Source organism: Caenorhabditis briggsae, assembly GCF_000004555.2.
Source record: "Caenorhabditis briggsae complete genome, chrIII, whole genome shotgun sequence".
Taxonomy (NCBI): domain Eukaryota; kingdom Metazoa; phylum Nematoda; class Chromadorea; order Rhabditida; family Rhabditidae; genus Caenorhabditis; species Caenorhabditis briggsae.
Window position 1 is genome coordinate 11,627,302 of NC_013490.2, and position 14,082 is coordinate 11,641,383.

Below are 14,082 nucleotides of genomic sequence, written 5' to 3' on the forward strand. Positions count from 1 at the left end.
GATATCAAAAAGTGGTTAACTAGTAAAATGTTTATCAGGATATCAGCAACATTTTACTAGTTAGCCACTTTTTGATATCTTTTGCAGAAAATGAGATATATAGGCTCAAAGTGGACGATCCGGGTGTCGTTCTATTAGAGGTTTTACGGTAACTCAACAGAAACGTATTTAAAGTGAATTTTAAGATGAGAAAAGGACACCCCAAACTAGTGTCCCGAAAAAAGCTCAGTCATGAGCTGAAACTCACATGGATTCATCATGAAGCAGGCTCACACAAATTTTTTCCAACTATACGTCAAAGCTCATTCTTTAGCCGAAAATTCGACTAATCCATTGTGCCCAAATTTCAAGCTGAAAATACCTGCTGAAAAATCTAGTAATTTTTGTCTGAAATTCCTCAAATCTTCATAAAATTTCAAATTTCAGCTGAAAATCTTGGATTTTAATCTGATAATGTCTCACTGTTTCAAACTTTCCAAAATTTTCAAAGTGATCGGAAACTTGACAGTCAAGCTTCAGACCCCTGAAAACCCGCCTGTATTCCTCCGATACTTAAACATTGTCAGCCACCGTTCAGCCGCCAATCGTCCGTTTATGACTGCAGCCCTTAAAAAATTAAAAAATTTGAGTTTCTAGGTAGCAGAATTGGAAATTCAGGTTTTTAAAAACTTTAAAAAAAAAAAGGTAATGATTAAATAATTATGTCTTTTTTTATTTTCATGTTTATTCTCTCTTTTCTTGGTCCCACCAACTGAAAATATTAACCAACATGACTCGGATTTCGCTCATTACCTAGATGAGTCAAAATCCAAAACATCAGTTCCATGGAAGGGGGAATTCGAGATTGTTCCAAACAAGATGATGTGCATTTTCTAGAAATATTGCTCATAATAATAGTGCTTTCAAAGGAGGCGGATTTTCAAAGTTATTCGATATGGGAGTTCCGGAATTTGATGACGAGGAGTCGGAGAGAGCCAGCACGTCGTTTCTAGATCATTCTGTCCTTTTTTTCCGAAAAAGAAATGGTCTACTTCAAGTCAATCTTGTCTTTTGTATTCATTGGTATGCTGGTTTCAAGTGAGTGTGATATAGATGTCTGAAGTAGATGTCTGAAGTATTCAGAATGCGTTTTTTTTAAATTTAATGAATTATTTAGATTTTCAAAATTTTGAATTTCTAGTACTAAAAATTTATATCAGCAATTTTTTGTTTGCCAAACTATTTTTGGAAGTTTTGGAAGAATTCTGAAAATGAGCGAAAAATTGAAAATCCTAAAATTGGAAAATTTTCTGAAAAATTAGAAATTGTTTTTTAAAATATTCCAGAATTTCAAATTTCAAAAATGTCCCTAAAATTCCAGATGTCCTTTAATTTTTTCTGAATTTCTAAAGTACAGAACTTCAGAATATCTAAAACTCTCGAATTCAGAAAATACGGAATTGTGGAATTCTGGACTTCAGAACTTCCGTAATTTTTTAATTTTTGAAATTCTTAAACACTGAACTTCTGAAATTCTGAACTTCTAAAATTCTGAAATTCTGAAATTCTGAAATTCTGAAATTCTGAAATTCTGAAATTCTGAAATTCTGAAATTCTGAAATTCTGAAATTCTGAAATTCTGAAATTCTGAAATTCTGAAATTCTGAAATTCTGAAATTCTGCAATTCTGAAATTCTGAAATTTTGAACTTCTAAAATTCTGAAATTCTGAAATTCTGAAACTCTGAAATTTTGAAATTCTGAAATTCTGAAATTCTGAAATTCTGAAATTCTGAAATTCTGAAATTCTGAAATTCTGCAATTCTGAAATTCTGAAATTTTGAACTTCTAAAATTCTGAAATTCTGAAACTCTGAAATTTTGAAATTCTGAAATTCTGAAATTCTGAAATTCTGAAATTCTGAAATTCTGAAATTCTGAAATTCTGCAATTCTGAAATTCTGAAATTTTGAACTTCTAAAATTCTGAAATTCTGAAATTCTGAAACTCTGAAATTTTGAAATTCTGAAATTCTGAAAGTCTGGAATTCTGAATTTCCGAATATCTGAATTTTTTTGCAAAATTTCCAAATTTCTGAATTTTCGTGTCTCATTAAAAATCTGCCTACACTTTTATTTTCTGTGATTTGTAATCTTGATCTTCTTTTTTTGAATTCAACGAAAAATGAAAACGGCTCAATTTTCCCTGAAAAATGAGTCAGAAGAGTCTTCCCCCCTTTTTTTTACTACAGAAATAAAAATTTTATGAAATTTGATCCTTTGGAATTTTGAACGTTCTATCGGGTTGGGAGATTTTTGCTGCCAAAAAATATAAAAAAAGAATCTAAAAATCTGGAAATTCCAGCTTCCGAATCCACATCCGTCGTCACATGCATGTTGTGCCAAGTGCTCAGCGAGCCATTGGAAAAGGAGATGACACCGACTGCAACCGTCAATGCAATGTTCAAAAAATGCGATAAAATGGGTCTAATGGAGCCAGTTTGTGAGCAATTTGTGTCTGAAAATGTGAAGATATGTTCCAACGTGTTCGACAGGGAACACCAACGGACAGCTTATGCCAGACAATGCGGTTCTGTGAAATTTAAAGGAAATTGGAGAATTTGTATAAGTTATTGTGAATAAAGTTTTTTGAACTGTTACTGTTATTATATTGAAAATGTGAAAAAAAGGAAAAAAATTTGAAAACTTGAAAGATTTCCTACCTTGCCTACCATAACCCCACAACTGTAGGCCAATGACGGGTGAACGGCGGACGACGGCAGGTTAGACTTTGATCCTTTATATCTCGGATCCCATAAGAGATATCGAAAAATTGTCAGCTGAAGAGTTATTTGGCATTTTATAAGCTACATTTTGTTAGTCAACAACTTTTTTCAGATCTTCTATAGGAGCCGAGTTAAATCAGGGCAAAGTGTGAACTGTGAGTGAGTTTTTAGCGGCGCGGCACCCTTATCTTTGACCTACTTTATCTCGAGTCCCACAAGAGATATAAAAAAAAGTTGTCCACTACAAAAAATGTTTGACATTTTATCAGCTATATGTTGTTAGTTGATCACTTTTGGATATCTTCTACAGTAACTTAGATAAATTAACTCAAAGTTTAGAGATGCTGCCGAGTTCGCGACCGAAGGGTCGCCCAACTTTAACCCAATTTATCTCAATTCCTGTGAAAGCTATCAAAAAATAGTCATGTGTTAAAACATTACTCATTTCATGATAAGCATTTTGTTAGTTGACCACTTTTTGATATATTTTCAATAACCGAGATAAATTGGCTCAAAGTTTAGGGACAACTTTTTACAGGTTTTACAAAAAATTCGTCTTTTCTGAATTTCAGATGACATCACCAGGAAGATGACCATGACTCATGGTCCAGAAGGGTAGAGATGTTCAGTGTAATAGTTACACTGACATGTTGTAACAAGTCGTTGCCAGTATAAAAGAGAGCGAAAATTTTCAGTCAGCTAACAGCTAACTAGCTAACATGGGCGGAGCGTTTTAAAAGCTTCTAATGGAATTTTACATTTTTATCGACATCCAGATGTCAAAAACTTTCAAAAATGTTTTTAGAAACATCTAGATCTCTGGAATCTTCTAGAAATATCAATTTTTACACTATACGTTACACAATAATCTGACCAAATCAAACCTTTTCCCCATAGGGAAATCCAGTTCCTTATCTCATCGAGTTTTCACTTATTGCGCAATGTCTTCACTTTCTCACAGCGATATACGCAACAACTATTACACAACTTATAAATATATTTTACACCAAAAAAAAAAAAAAAAGAAGAAGAAACCAGATTTTTCAGATACAGATGACCAAAAAGGAGGGGATATTTGAAGGTTTTGTTACACTGAGGAACCCGCTTCGATGATGAGTATTTAATGATGGACACTACTGACCAATTTTCAGAGATTTTTATTTCTTTTATATTCAAAAATATTTTATTATGAGGAGGAATCGCTATTTGCTGCTATTGGCGATTGTTGGAAGGCCGGAGCTGTGGCTCCGAAAAAGGTGAGGTTTGCCACAGTATTTTGGGGACGCATAAATAACCGGCGGCTGTGGCGCGGTGGTTGCGCTTTTGCTCGTTGAACGAGCCCTCGGGGGTTCGATCTCCGGTTGGGAATATTTTCTTTTTGAGACTTTTTGGACTTTTTAAAGACTTTAAAAAATATCTTCTGGTCCAAACAACCTTACATTTCAATTTTTTCGTCATCGAGGATGTCCCAGTCGTCCAGCGTAAGCCTATAATAAGCCTAAAGCCTTAAACCTAGCAAAAATTAGGATTAATAAATTCAGAAATTCAGAAATTCAGAAATTCAGAAATTCAGAATTTCGAAAATTCAGAAATTCAAAAATTCAGAAATTCAGAAATTCAAAAATTCAGAAATTCAAAAATTCATAAATTCAAAAATTCAAAAATTCAGAAATTCAAAAATTCAAAAATTCAGAAATTCAGAAATTCAGAAATTCAGAAATTCAGAATTTCGAAAATTCAAAAATTCAGAAATTCAGAAATTCAGAAATTCAGAAATTCAGAAATTCAGAAATTCAGAAATTCAGAAATTCAGAAATTCAGAAATTCAGAAATTCAGAAATTCAGAAATTCAGAAATTCAGAAATTCAGAAATTCAGAAATTCAGAAATTCAGAAATTCAGAAATTCAGAAATTCAGAAATTCAGAAATTCAGAAATTCAGAAATTCAGAAATTCAGAAATTCAGAAATTCAGAAATTCAGAAATTCAGAAATTCAGAAATTCAGAAATTCAGAAATTCAGAATTTCGAAAATTCAAAAATTCAGAAATTCAGAAATTCAGAAATTCAAAAATTCAGAAATTCAGAAATTCAGAAATTCAGAAATTCAGAAATACAGAAATTCAGAAATACAGAAATTCAGAAGTTCAGAATTTCGGAAATTCAGAAGTTCAGAATTTCGGAAATTCAGAAATTCAAAAAAGTTATACTTCTAAAACCCAAAAAATGGAGCCGAATTCAAAAAAAAAACATTAGAGTACTAAAACCTACAGATAATCGAGCTTTTTTTATTCGATGATCAATTTCTGGGGGGAAAGCATGATTTTTCCTTTTTGCATTAGTATTTTACCATTTTCAGACCCGTCAAGCTTCATCAAACACGGAAAACATTGGAGATGACTACTCGGATTTCTCCTCCCAACCAGTGAAGAATGCAGGAGCCAACCATGACCTCAAACAAGTCACTTATTCAACAATTGCTCCAAAATTCGACATCCCAACCACACCTCGACCACCTCTTCTGAATCCCAACCAATTGGACAGAAGAATCCAGGACCTCCAGTCCCTCCAAAAAAGGTCGTTGTGGATTACCGACGTGGCTACTTCTTCCAGCACTACCCATGGGATCGTCTGCCCCGTAGATATCTTCTTCGTCCCGGAATGACCTACGTCTACCCACCACAGTACCATCATGCCACCTATCGCTATCCATATCTACCGTATACAGATCACTACAGTATCTACCGTACCCATCCGGGAATTGGAAATGGTGGATGTGGAGGAAGCGGAGGATGCGGTGGTGGCTATGGAGGGTATGGAGGATATGCTCAACAGTACCAGGGATACGGTAGCGGATGCTCGGGAGGAGGTGGAGGATCTGGATGCGGTGGATACGATGATGATGATGAGGATGAGGATTCCTATGAGGATAGTGAGGAGAGTGGAAAGAGTGGAGAGGCCAAGATCAATAAGAAGGATCCATTGGAGGATTTGGAGTTGGAGGATCTGGAGAAGTTGTCTAAATCTGATTCTGGAGATGTAAAATCTACATCTTCTACGTCTGATGACCTAGAAGAGCCAGAACCGACTGAAATCAAAAAAACAAAGTCACATACAGACGACGAGGACTTGATTGATGACCGGAAGAAACATGCGAAACGCAATTTTTTAATTAAATGGGCTTAAATTATTTTTTAAATATTTTATTTGTTGACTACAAAGGCGGATCTCAGGGAAATTTCAATTGTTTGCAATAGTTTTTTTTTAAATAAAAATGTTCTTATTTTTTTTTGCGCAATTTTTAGACTTTTTTTCAGGTTTTTTATGATTTTTCGCAAAATTACTGCTTTTTTTACTACAGTATGTCTAAGGCGCACACTGAAAAATGTTCTTGCGTGTTTCGACTGGAATTTCATATTATAGTATCTTAAAGGCGCGCGCTAAAAGTTTTTTTCGGGGTATCGAGTGGAATTATTTTAATTAAATTTTGCAAATTTCTTTACTAATTTTTCGATATTTTCAGACTGAAAAGTGGGATTTGCAAGAAAATATCGAAGTTTTGAGAAGTTTAAAGCTCTTTTTTCAAAATTTTGCCGGAAAATGCTGTCAAAATCAAAATTTCCCCGATTTTTTTTTTACTTTTGAAATCAATACCTTTACTTTTAATTCTTGCGCAATTCCTGTAATTTTCAGCCTTCCAAACCCTTTTTTTATCGTATTTTCTCTGATTGACACTGAAATATCGCCAAAAATCACCCTGCCATCCATGGCCTAACTCTTTGCAAAAGTTCGGCCACCCTCAAAAAAAGCGAAAATTTCCTCTTTTTCAGGCCTATTTTACTGATTTTAAAGCCAAAGATAATTTTTTAAAAAAAGTTTTTTCGAATAATGAGTAATTTTCATTCAATAAAAATAGGTGTTTATTGCGAAATATCGTCATATTACATCATGTTACGTCCGTTTTTCATTGTTGAGTGGGAAAAATAAATAAATTGGCTGTTTTTCACAAAAATTGTTATTTTTTGACCATTTTTCAGGGTAACAAATAACAGACAGCCATGTCGAAAGTGAAGCAAGAGCGGAAGAAGGTCGCTCAACTTCAAGAAATCGAAAAAACGATTCAGGAGTTGTGGGAGAGCAAGAAGGCGTTCGAATCGGATGCCAGAGATGAGTAAGTCACTTTTTCTGGAAATTGAATAAGAAAAACCCGAAAAAGACATTTTTTTGCCTAAAAATAGATTTTTCAGCAACAAACCCAAGTACCTTGTCACCTTCCCATTCCCATACATGAACGGACGTATGCATTTGGGACACACATTCTCAGCGTCAAAATGCGAATTCGCCGCCGGTTTCCAACGTCTTCAGGGCAAACAAGTCCTCTTCCCATTCGGTTTCCATTGTACTGGAATGCCAATCAAGGCTTGTGCTGATAAGCTGAAAAGGGAAATGGAGGATTTCGGATATCCACCGAAATTTCCAGAAGACGTGGAGGTTGAAGTCAAGGAGGAGGTCTCGGCTCTCGATGAGCTCATGAAGGATAAGAGTAAGGGAAAGAAGAGTAAGCTGGTGGCGAAGACTGGCAACGCCAAGTACCAGTGGCAGATTATGAAGTCGTTGGGGTTGGACGATGAGGAGATTCGGAAGTTTGCGGATCCAAATCACTGGTTGTACTACTTTCCACCGCATTGTATGGCGGATTTGAAGAAGATGGGATTGAAGGTGATTATTTTCAGAGATTATAAGTAGAAATTCGGGATTTCTAGGCAGGCCTGATTTTGTCTAGACAGTTTTGTCTAGAAATTTTGCCGATTCTGGAAAATTTCGAAAAATCCGAAATTCGAATATTTTTCAATTTTTTTTTGCAAAAAAGTGCAGTTTTCGAGCATTTTTTCACCCATTTTCTACGATTTTAAGGGAAAATTTCCGAATTTTTAGCATTTTTCCAACATTTTAGCATTTTTCATCGATTTTCACCGAAAATTCGAAATTTTCAGTCATTTAAATTTGAAATTCATCTATTTTTTCAGCTATTTTCGGCGACTTTGTGTGAAATTTTTGCGATTTCTGACCAGATTATGCCTAGAAAAATTGATTTTTTGAAGTGATGAATTTTTAGAAATTTAAATGAATCAGAAATTCGATTTTTAGAGCATTTTAGAGTTATTTTCAGCGGTTTTCAGCATAATTTTTGAGTTTTTCGGCATGATTTCGTCAAAAAAAATTGGCTAATTCGTTCTAGAAAATTGAAAAAATGTTTGAAAATTTTTGGATTTTTAGAATTTTCGAAAACTCGCAAAAACTGCAATTTTGAAGCATTTTTCAGAAATTTTTAGTGGCAAATTTGGGATTTTCAGTCATTTTTGCTCCAATTTCTTCTTCCAGAGTTAAAGAAAGGGAATTTTCAACAGAAAAAGCTATTTCGGCTTTTTTTGAGCCATCAGCGATTTGAAATGAAGACAGTGTGATTTTTAACCACTTTTGCTGCCAGAAAGTCTAAAAATAACTTGAAAAAAGTAAATCAAAATTTTTTAAAATCAAAATTTTGTGATTTTTCAGGCCGATTGGCGTCGCGCGTTCATCACCACCGACGTCAACCCCTACTTCGATTCATTCGTCCGCTGGCAATTCAACCTCCTTCGTGCCGCCAAAAAGATCGATTTCGGAAAACGCTATACGATCTACTCGCCAAAAGACGGCCAACCATGCATGGATCACGATCGTGCCAGTGGGGAAGGAGTCGGACCACAAGAGTACACTATGATCAAGCTGAAGGTCCTGGATCCAAAGCCAGCGGCATTGGCTCATATTAAAGAGGACATTTTCTTGGTGGCAGCCACTTTGAGACCAGAAACAATGTACGGACAGACCAATTGCTATCTCCATCCGGATATTCAATACTCTGTGTTCTATGCGACAGAAGCTGAGAACCAAGTCTTTGTCGCTACCGCTAGATCCGCTAGAATCATGTCTTATCAAGGGCTTACCAAGGTTAACGGAGTTGTTCGCTATGTTCCAGGCCTTGAGAAGATCTCCGGGTCCAAGATCCTTGGAGCTGCTCTCTCAGCCCCTCTTGCCAAGTACACCAAAGTCTATGCTCTTCCAATGCTCACTATCAAGGATGATAAGGGAACTGGAGTGGTTACCTCCGTGCCTTCAGACTCTCCAGATGACTTTGCGGCCCTGTCAGATCTCAAGAAGAAGAAGCCGTTGAGAGAGAAGTATGGATTGACTGATGAGATGGTTTTGCCGTTTGATCCAACTCCGATCATTAGAATTGAGGGATTGGGAGATTTGGCTGCCGTCGAGATGTGTGCAAGACTAAAAATCGAGTCGCAAAACGAGAAGGACAAATTGGAAGAGGCCAAGAAGGAGGTGTACTTGAAGGGATTCTACGATGGAGTCATGTTGATTGGAAAGTACGCTGGCAAGAAGACCGCCGACGTTAAGAAGGTGATCCAGGACGATTTGATTGCCGAGGGTCTCGCCACGAAATACGTGGAACCGGAGAAAAAAGTGGTGAGCCGATCTGGAGACGAGTGCGTTGTCGCTCTGTGCGATCAGTGGTATTTGAACTATGGAGAGCTGGAGTGGAAGGCGGCTGCGAAGAAGGTTCTGGAGCCAATGAGGACTTTCAATGATGAGGTGAGATATAGGGAAAGCAGAAATATTGATTTTGAGCCATGACCTAGAAATCCAAAATTTAGGAAATCTAGGCCATGTTTTGAGAGTCCAGAACCAGAATTTAGGTTCCAAAAATTTCGATTTTGAGCCTAGTTATATCCATTTTAAAGTTGGTGGCCTAGAAAATCAAAATTGGAGAAAACTAGGCCATGGTGTACATGGTTTAAAAAAGCACGGTTCCAGAGATCAGAACAAGTTTTTAGATTTTAAAAATCTCGATTTTCAGCAGAGATATACCCATTTAAAGGTTGGTGGCCTAGAAAACCAAATTTTGAGAATCCTAGGCCATGGTGTACATGGTTTCAAAGAGCATGTTCTGACAAGGGAACCATGTTTAGCCTTCATCTCAGAATTTCTTCTAAGTTTGCTCATTTATAGTTTCGAATACGGGCTTTCTTGTGATGTATTTGGTTATCTGCACAAATTTCTAGAAGTCGAGGAAATTCCATCTGAAAATATGTTGTTATTTTGGTCTCCTCCTTCCCTTTCACTTTCCCCTCTTTTCTCTATACATTTTCCACTTTGGAAGAAACGAGCAACAGTGGCCGAGTGGATAGTGGGGATGAATAGTAATCACAAGTTTGGGGTTCGATTCCGTCACTGTCCATTTTCTTTTTTTTCTTTGGTGTTGGAGGAATGCTTGGCATTTTTCGAAAATCAAAATTATGTTTGCTCTATTTTTTGAGTAGGAAAAAAACTTGAATTATTTTGAGAGAAAAATTCATTTCGGACTTGTTTCGAAAAATATCCAATAAATATCTTCTGAAAACTTCTTGAAACACTACTGGAAAGCCTTATATAGTCAAAATATCAGTCGAAATCCCCCGTTTTGATCATATTTAGTGCGGAACAGTGATAAATCTGCAAGAAGTATGTAAATCTATGTTTTCACAAGATTTGAGTGCTACTGGGTGGTTTTCGAAGGAATACGATTCATAGAAGTTTCGGAAGAAGCCACTCATTTGAGATTTCAAAACGGATATAGGCTACAGAATCTTGTGAAAAGACTCATTCTATCATTTCTATGAGCTTTAGCACATTAAAAATTTTTTCGAAAAATTGAAAATTTCGCAAAGAGGGGTACCCATGGCAAAATTAAAAAAACATGTTTTTTTTGAAAAATGAAAAGACTCTGTCAGATTGTAGAGAAATTTTTAAAATTACGATTCACACTCAAGAAATGCCGAAAAACTCACTCAAAAAGTGAGAAATTACTATTAATTTAGAAAAAATGAGATGAAGGCTAAACATGGTTCCCTTGTGACAGTTCACAAGCTGTTTTTCGATTTTGAAAGTGTCGACTTTTAACCTTGATTTTAAGGTTGCTGGCCTAGAAATCCAAAACTAGGCCACATTTTTCCAAATTTGAAATGTTCATGATTTGGCTCAAAATCAACATTTTCGAAATCTGAGAACAGCTTCTGAACTCTCAAAAATGCTCTTGGAGTTTCCGGAACTCTCTTAAAATGCAAAAAAAAAAAATCAATTTCTAACAATTTTCAGACTCGCCGTGGGCTGGAAACCACAGTCGATTGGCTGCACGAGTACGCGTGCTCTCGTAGCTACGGGCTCGGCACCAAACTCCCATGGGACACTCAATACCTCATTGAATCCCTCTCCGACTCCACCATCTACAACGCCTACTACACTGTATCCCACCTCCTCCAACAAGGAGCCTTCGATGGATCCGTAGTCGGCCCAGCTGGAATTAAGGCTGAGCAAATGACAGATGCCGCGTGGAGCTATGTATTCCTTGGAGAGGTTTATGACTCCAAAACGATGCCTGTAGAGGAGGAGAAGCTGAAGAAGCTCCGAAAAGAGTTCATGTACTGGTACCCGATTGATATGCGTGCTTCTGGAAAGGATCTCGTTGGAAATCACTTGACCTATTTGCTCTTCAATCATGCTGCTATCTGGCCAGAGGACTCTTCCAAGTGGCCAAAGGGAATCAGAGCCAATGGACATTTGTTGCTGAATAATGAGAAGATGTCAAAGTCGACTGGAAACTTTATGACTCTTGAGGAAGCTATTGAGAAATTCAGTGCCGATGGAATGAGATTGAGCTTGGCGGATGCTGGAGATGGATTGGAAGATGCTAACTTTGTGTATGCTATGGCTGATGCGGCGATTCTGAGACTGTTCACAATGATCGAATGGATCAAGGAGATGATCGAGCAACGTGGAAGTCTCCGCAAAGATTCTTCCCGGTTTGCCGATAGAGTTTTCGCTAACGAAATGAATTCTCTTATCAAAATCACTGAGCAAAACTATGAAGCCACCAACTTCAAGGAAGCTTTGAAAACGGGATTCTTCGAGTACCAAGCCATCCGGGACACCTATCGAGAGCTCTGCGCAGGTATCGATGAGCCAATGAGCGAAGCCCTCGTCTTCCGTTTCATCGAGACTCAGATGATTATTCTTTCTCCAATCTGCCCACATATCGCTGAGTACATCTGGCAGTTGCTCGGGAAGGATGGGCTCATTATTGATGCTCCATGGCCCGCTACTGATGAGGTGGATGAGAAGCTGGCATTGGGTGCCAGATTTATCACAGAGAGTATGGCAGAGTTCCGAGCTAGATTGAAGACTTATTTGACACCGAAGAAGAAGGTGACAAAGGAATTGCTCCAGATTCCGACTGAAGCTGTGATCTACGTGGCGAAGCAATTCCCACCATGGCAGAAGACGATTTTGGATATCCTTGAGAGTCAAGCAAAAGCTAACAATGGATCTCTCCCGGACAACAAGACCATCAGTCAGCTAATCGGCAAGGAGGAATCGTTGAAGAAGTTCGCGAAGAAGGCAATGCCATTCGTTCAGATGATCAAGGAGAGATTTGAGCAGAAGGGAGTATCAGCGTTGTCTTCGACTAGCCCCATCGACCAAACTGCGATTCTTAATGAGAATATCGATGTTATTATGAATGCGTTGGATTTGGATCGGGTGTCTATTCGTCATACAGATGAGGAGGGTGTGGATGCGAATGTTGTGGAGACGACGGTTCCATTGGTGCCGTGTATGAGCTTCTTGCCGAATAGGGTATGGTGAGGGGGAGGGGGTGGGGGTTCCAGATTCCCAGATCAGAATTATAAACGCTTATTTCCAGCCATCCGTCAACCTCATCGCCCGAAACGTTCAAATCTGCAATGGAATGTTCGACGTCGTCGTGCCGATCGTCGATGGTGACACCGTTCAGATGATCGTCAGAAAGTTGCGTCGCATCAGCAAGGCTATCAAACGTATGGATTTTAGATTTTTAGATTCTGGGGTTCTTAGGGATTCTGAAGGCTTCTAAAAGATTCTGGAGGATTCAGAAGGATTACGACGGATTCTGAAGGTTTTCGGGGGCTTCTGACAGATTATTGAAGATCCTAAAAAGCTCTGAACGATTCTGAAGGACTCTCTAGGATTCTGAGATTCTTAAATTCTCAATAAAAATTCCAAAAATTCAAATTTTTCAGCAAAATTCGAGGTGACCCTCTGGAGATACAAGGACGCCGTCTGGGGAGACCGTAAAGTGATCTCTTGCAATGCTCCATTCGAGGAGAACATCCAGTTGGACGATTCTAACGTTTTCCATCTAGAAGCCGAGGACAAGATCACTTTGACGACTTCTGATGGCCAGAAGGTCGACGTCGGACGTACCATCGTCTATAAGGCCAATGTTCCGGAGCAGCAATAAATTATAATCTTTGATTTTGAAATTTAAACCGTGAAACCTTTAATAGAAAAGCCCCTATCTCGGTTCCTGTTAAAGATATCACAAAGTTGTCAACTGATAAAATGTTTATCATTTTATTAGTAACATTTTATCAATTGACACATTTTTGGTACCTCTTACAGTAACCGAGATAATTGAGCTCAAACTTGACGAGCCCTTTTATTAAAGTTTTTTCGGGTTTTTTTTTTGGTTATTAAAACATATACTTCTTGTTTTCTTCTTGTTCTTTAATATAATATTTATATGATTTCTCTTTTTTTTAATTGTTCTAAAGCTTTCAAAATCCCAAAATATCCCCGTTTTTTCTATATAAAGATCCTGATGTTATCGTCTGTTTTATCTATTTTTTGCACCATTTTTTTGGATTTCAATATTTTTTTTTAGCGTTTTCCATTTTTTCAGATTCCAGAATCTAGAATTTCAGAATGCCATCATCGTCGTGTGATGGTGAGCCGAATTGCTCATCATGGGCGGCTGGTTCTTGTGGCCGAGAAAATTTATCAGCCGCCAAAAAAGTGGAATGTTGTCAGAAGAAGTTGTTGACCGTCGGCATTGCTCAGCAAATTACAGCGAGCTCATCTGGAGCGATAGTGACGTCGCTTTTCAGTAAGTGAAGGACATCCGGATTTTAGGAGAGACAGACAGATAAAAATTATATAATTTTTTAAAGAGGGACTCCGACCAAAAATTTTTATTGCATTAAAATGTGTTAAAAGTTATCTATTTTCCGAATATTATTGCGAAAAAATTCAAAGAAAATCCGAAATTCCCGAAAAACGGCGTTGAAAAGGAAGAAAATTCAAAAAAAGGTGCCGCCGGGGGACGAGGATTTCCAGTGAGAAACCTAGGCCACGGCAGCGGGCGCCTTTCCTATGTGGCAAATTTTCCGGATTTTTTTCAATTTCATGTCCGGCAGGTAA

At 37.5% G+C, this 14,082-nt stretch overlaps 4 protein-coding genes across 4 annotated transcripts in view; all 4 read left to right on the forward strand.

Moving 5' to 3' along the window:
• Window positions 1-1,022: 1,022 nt before the first annotated feature.
• On the forward strand, window positions 1,023-2,619 carry CBG20161 (the record flags this gene model as incomplete). The annotated part of the gene is made up of 2 exons (XM_002642492.1): window positions 1,023-1,077; window positions 2,342-2,619. 2 exons carry the CDS (start codon window positions 1,023-1,025, stop codon window positions 2,617-2,619), a joined length of 333 nt encoding a protein of 110 aa, XP_002642538.1.
• A 2,802-nt stretch (window positions 2,620-5,421) lies between these two features.
• CBG20160 lies at window positions 5,422-5,946 on the forward strand (the record flags this gene model as incomplete). Its single annotated transcript, XM_002642491.2, has 1 exon — window positions 5,422-5,946. One exon carries the CDS (start codon window positions 5,422-5,424, stop codon window positions 5,944-5,946), a length of 525 nt encoding a protein of 174 aa, XP_002642537.2.
• Window positions 5,947-6,818: 872 nt separating this feature from the next.
• Window positions 6,819-13,123, forward strand: Cbr-lars-1 (the record flags this gene model as incomplete). The annotated part of the gene is made up of 6 exons (XM_002642490.2): window positions 6,819-6,931; window positions 7,008-7,479; window positions 8,317-9,402; window positions 10,945-12,480; window positions 12,548-12,680; window positions 12,903-13,123. 6 exons carry the CDS (start codon window positions 6,819-6,821, stop codon window positions 13,121-13,123), a joined length of 3,561 nt encoding a protein of 1,186 aa, XP_002642536.2.
• A 464-nt stretch (window positions 13,124-13,587) lies between these two features.
• Window positions 13,588-14,082, forward strand: part of CBG20158 — a gene marked incomplete at both ends in the record, with an annotated part of 3,209 nt that continues 2,714 nt past the window's right edge. The window contains one exon of the mRNA XM_045244458.1: window positions 13,588-13,768. Coding sequence (XP_045096977.1) covers window positions 13,588-13,768 — 181 coding nt within the window. The remainder of the gene's footprint in view (window positions 13,769-14,082) is intronic.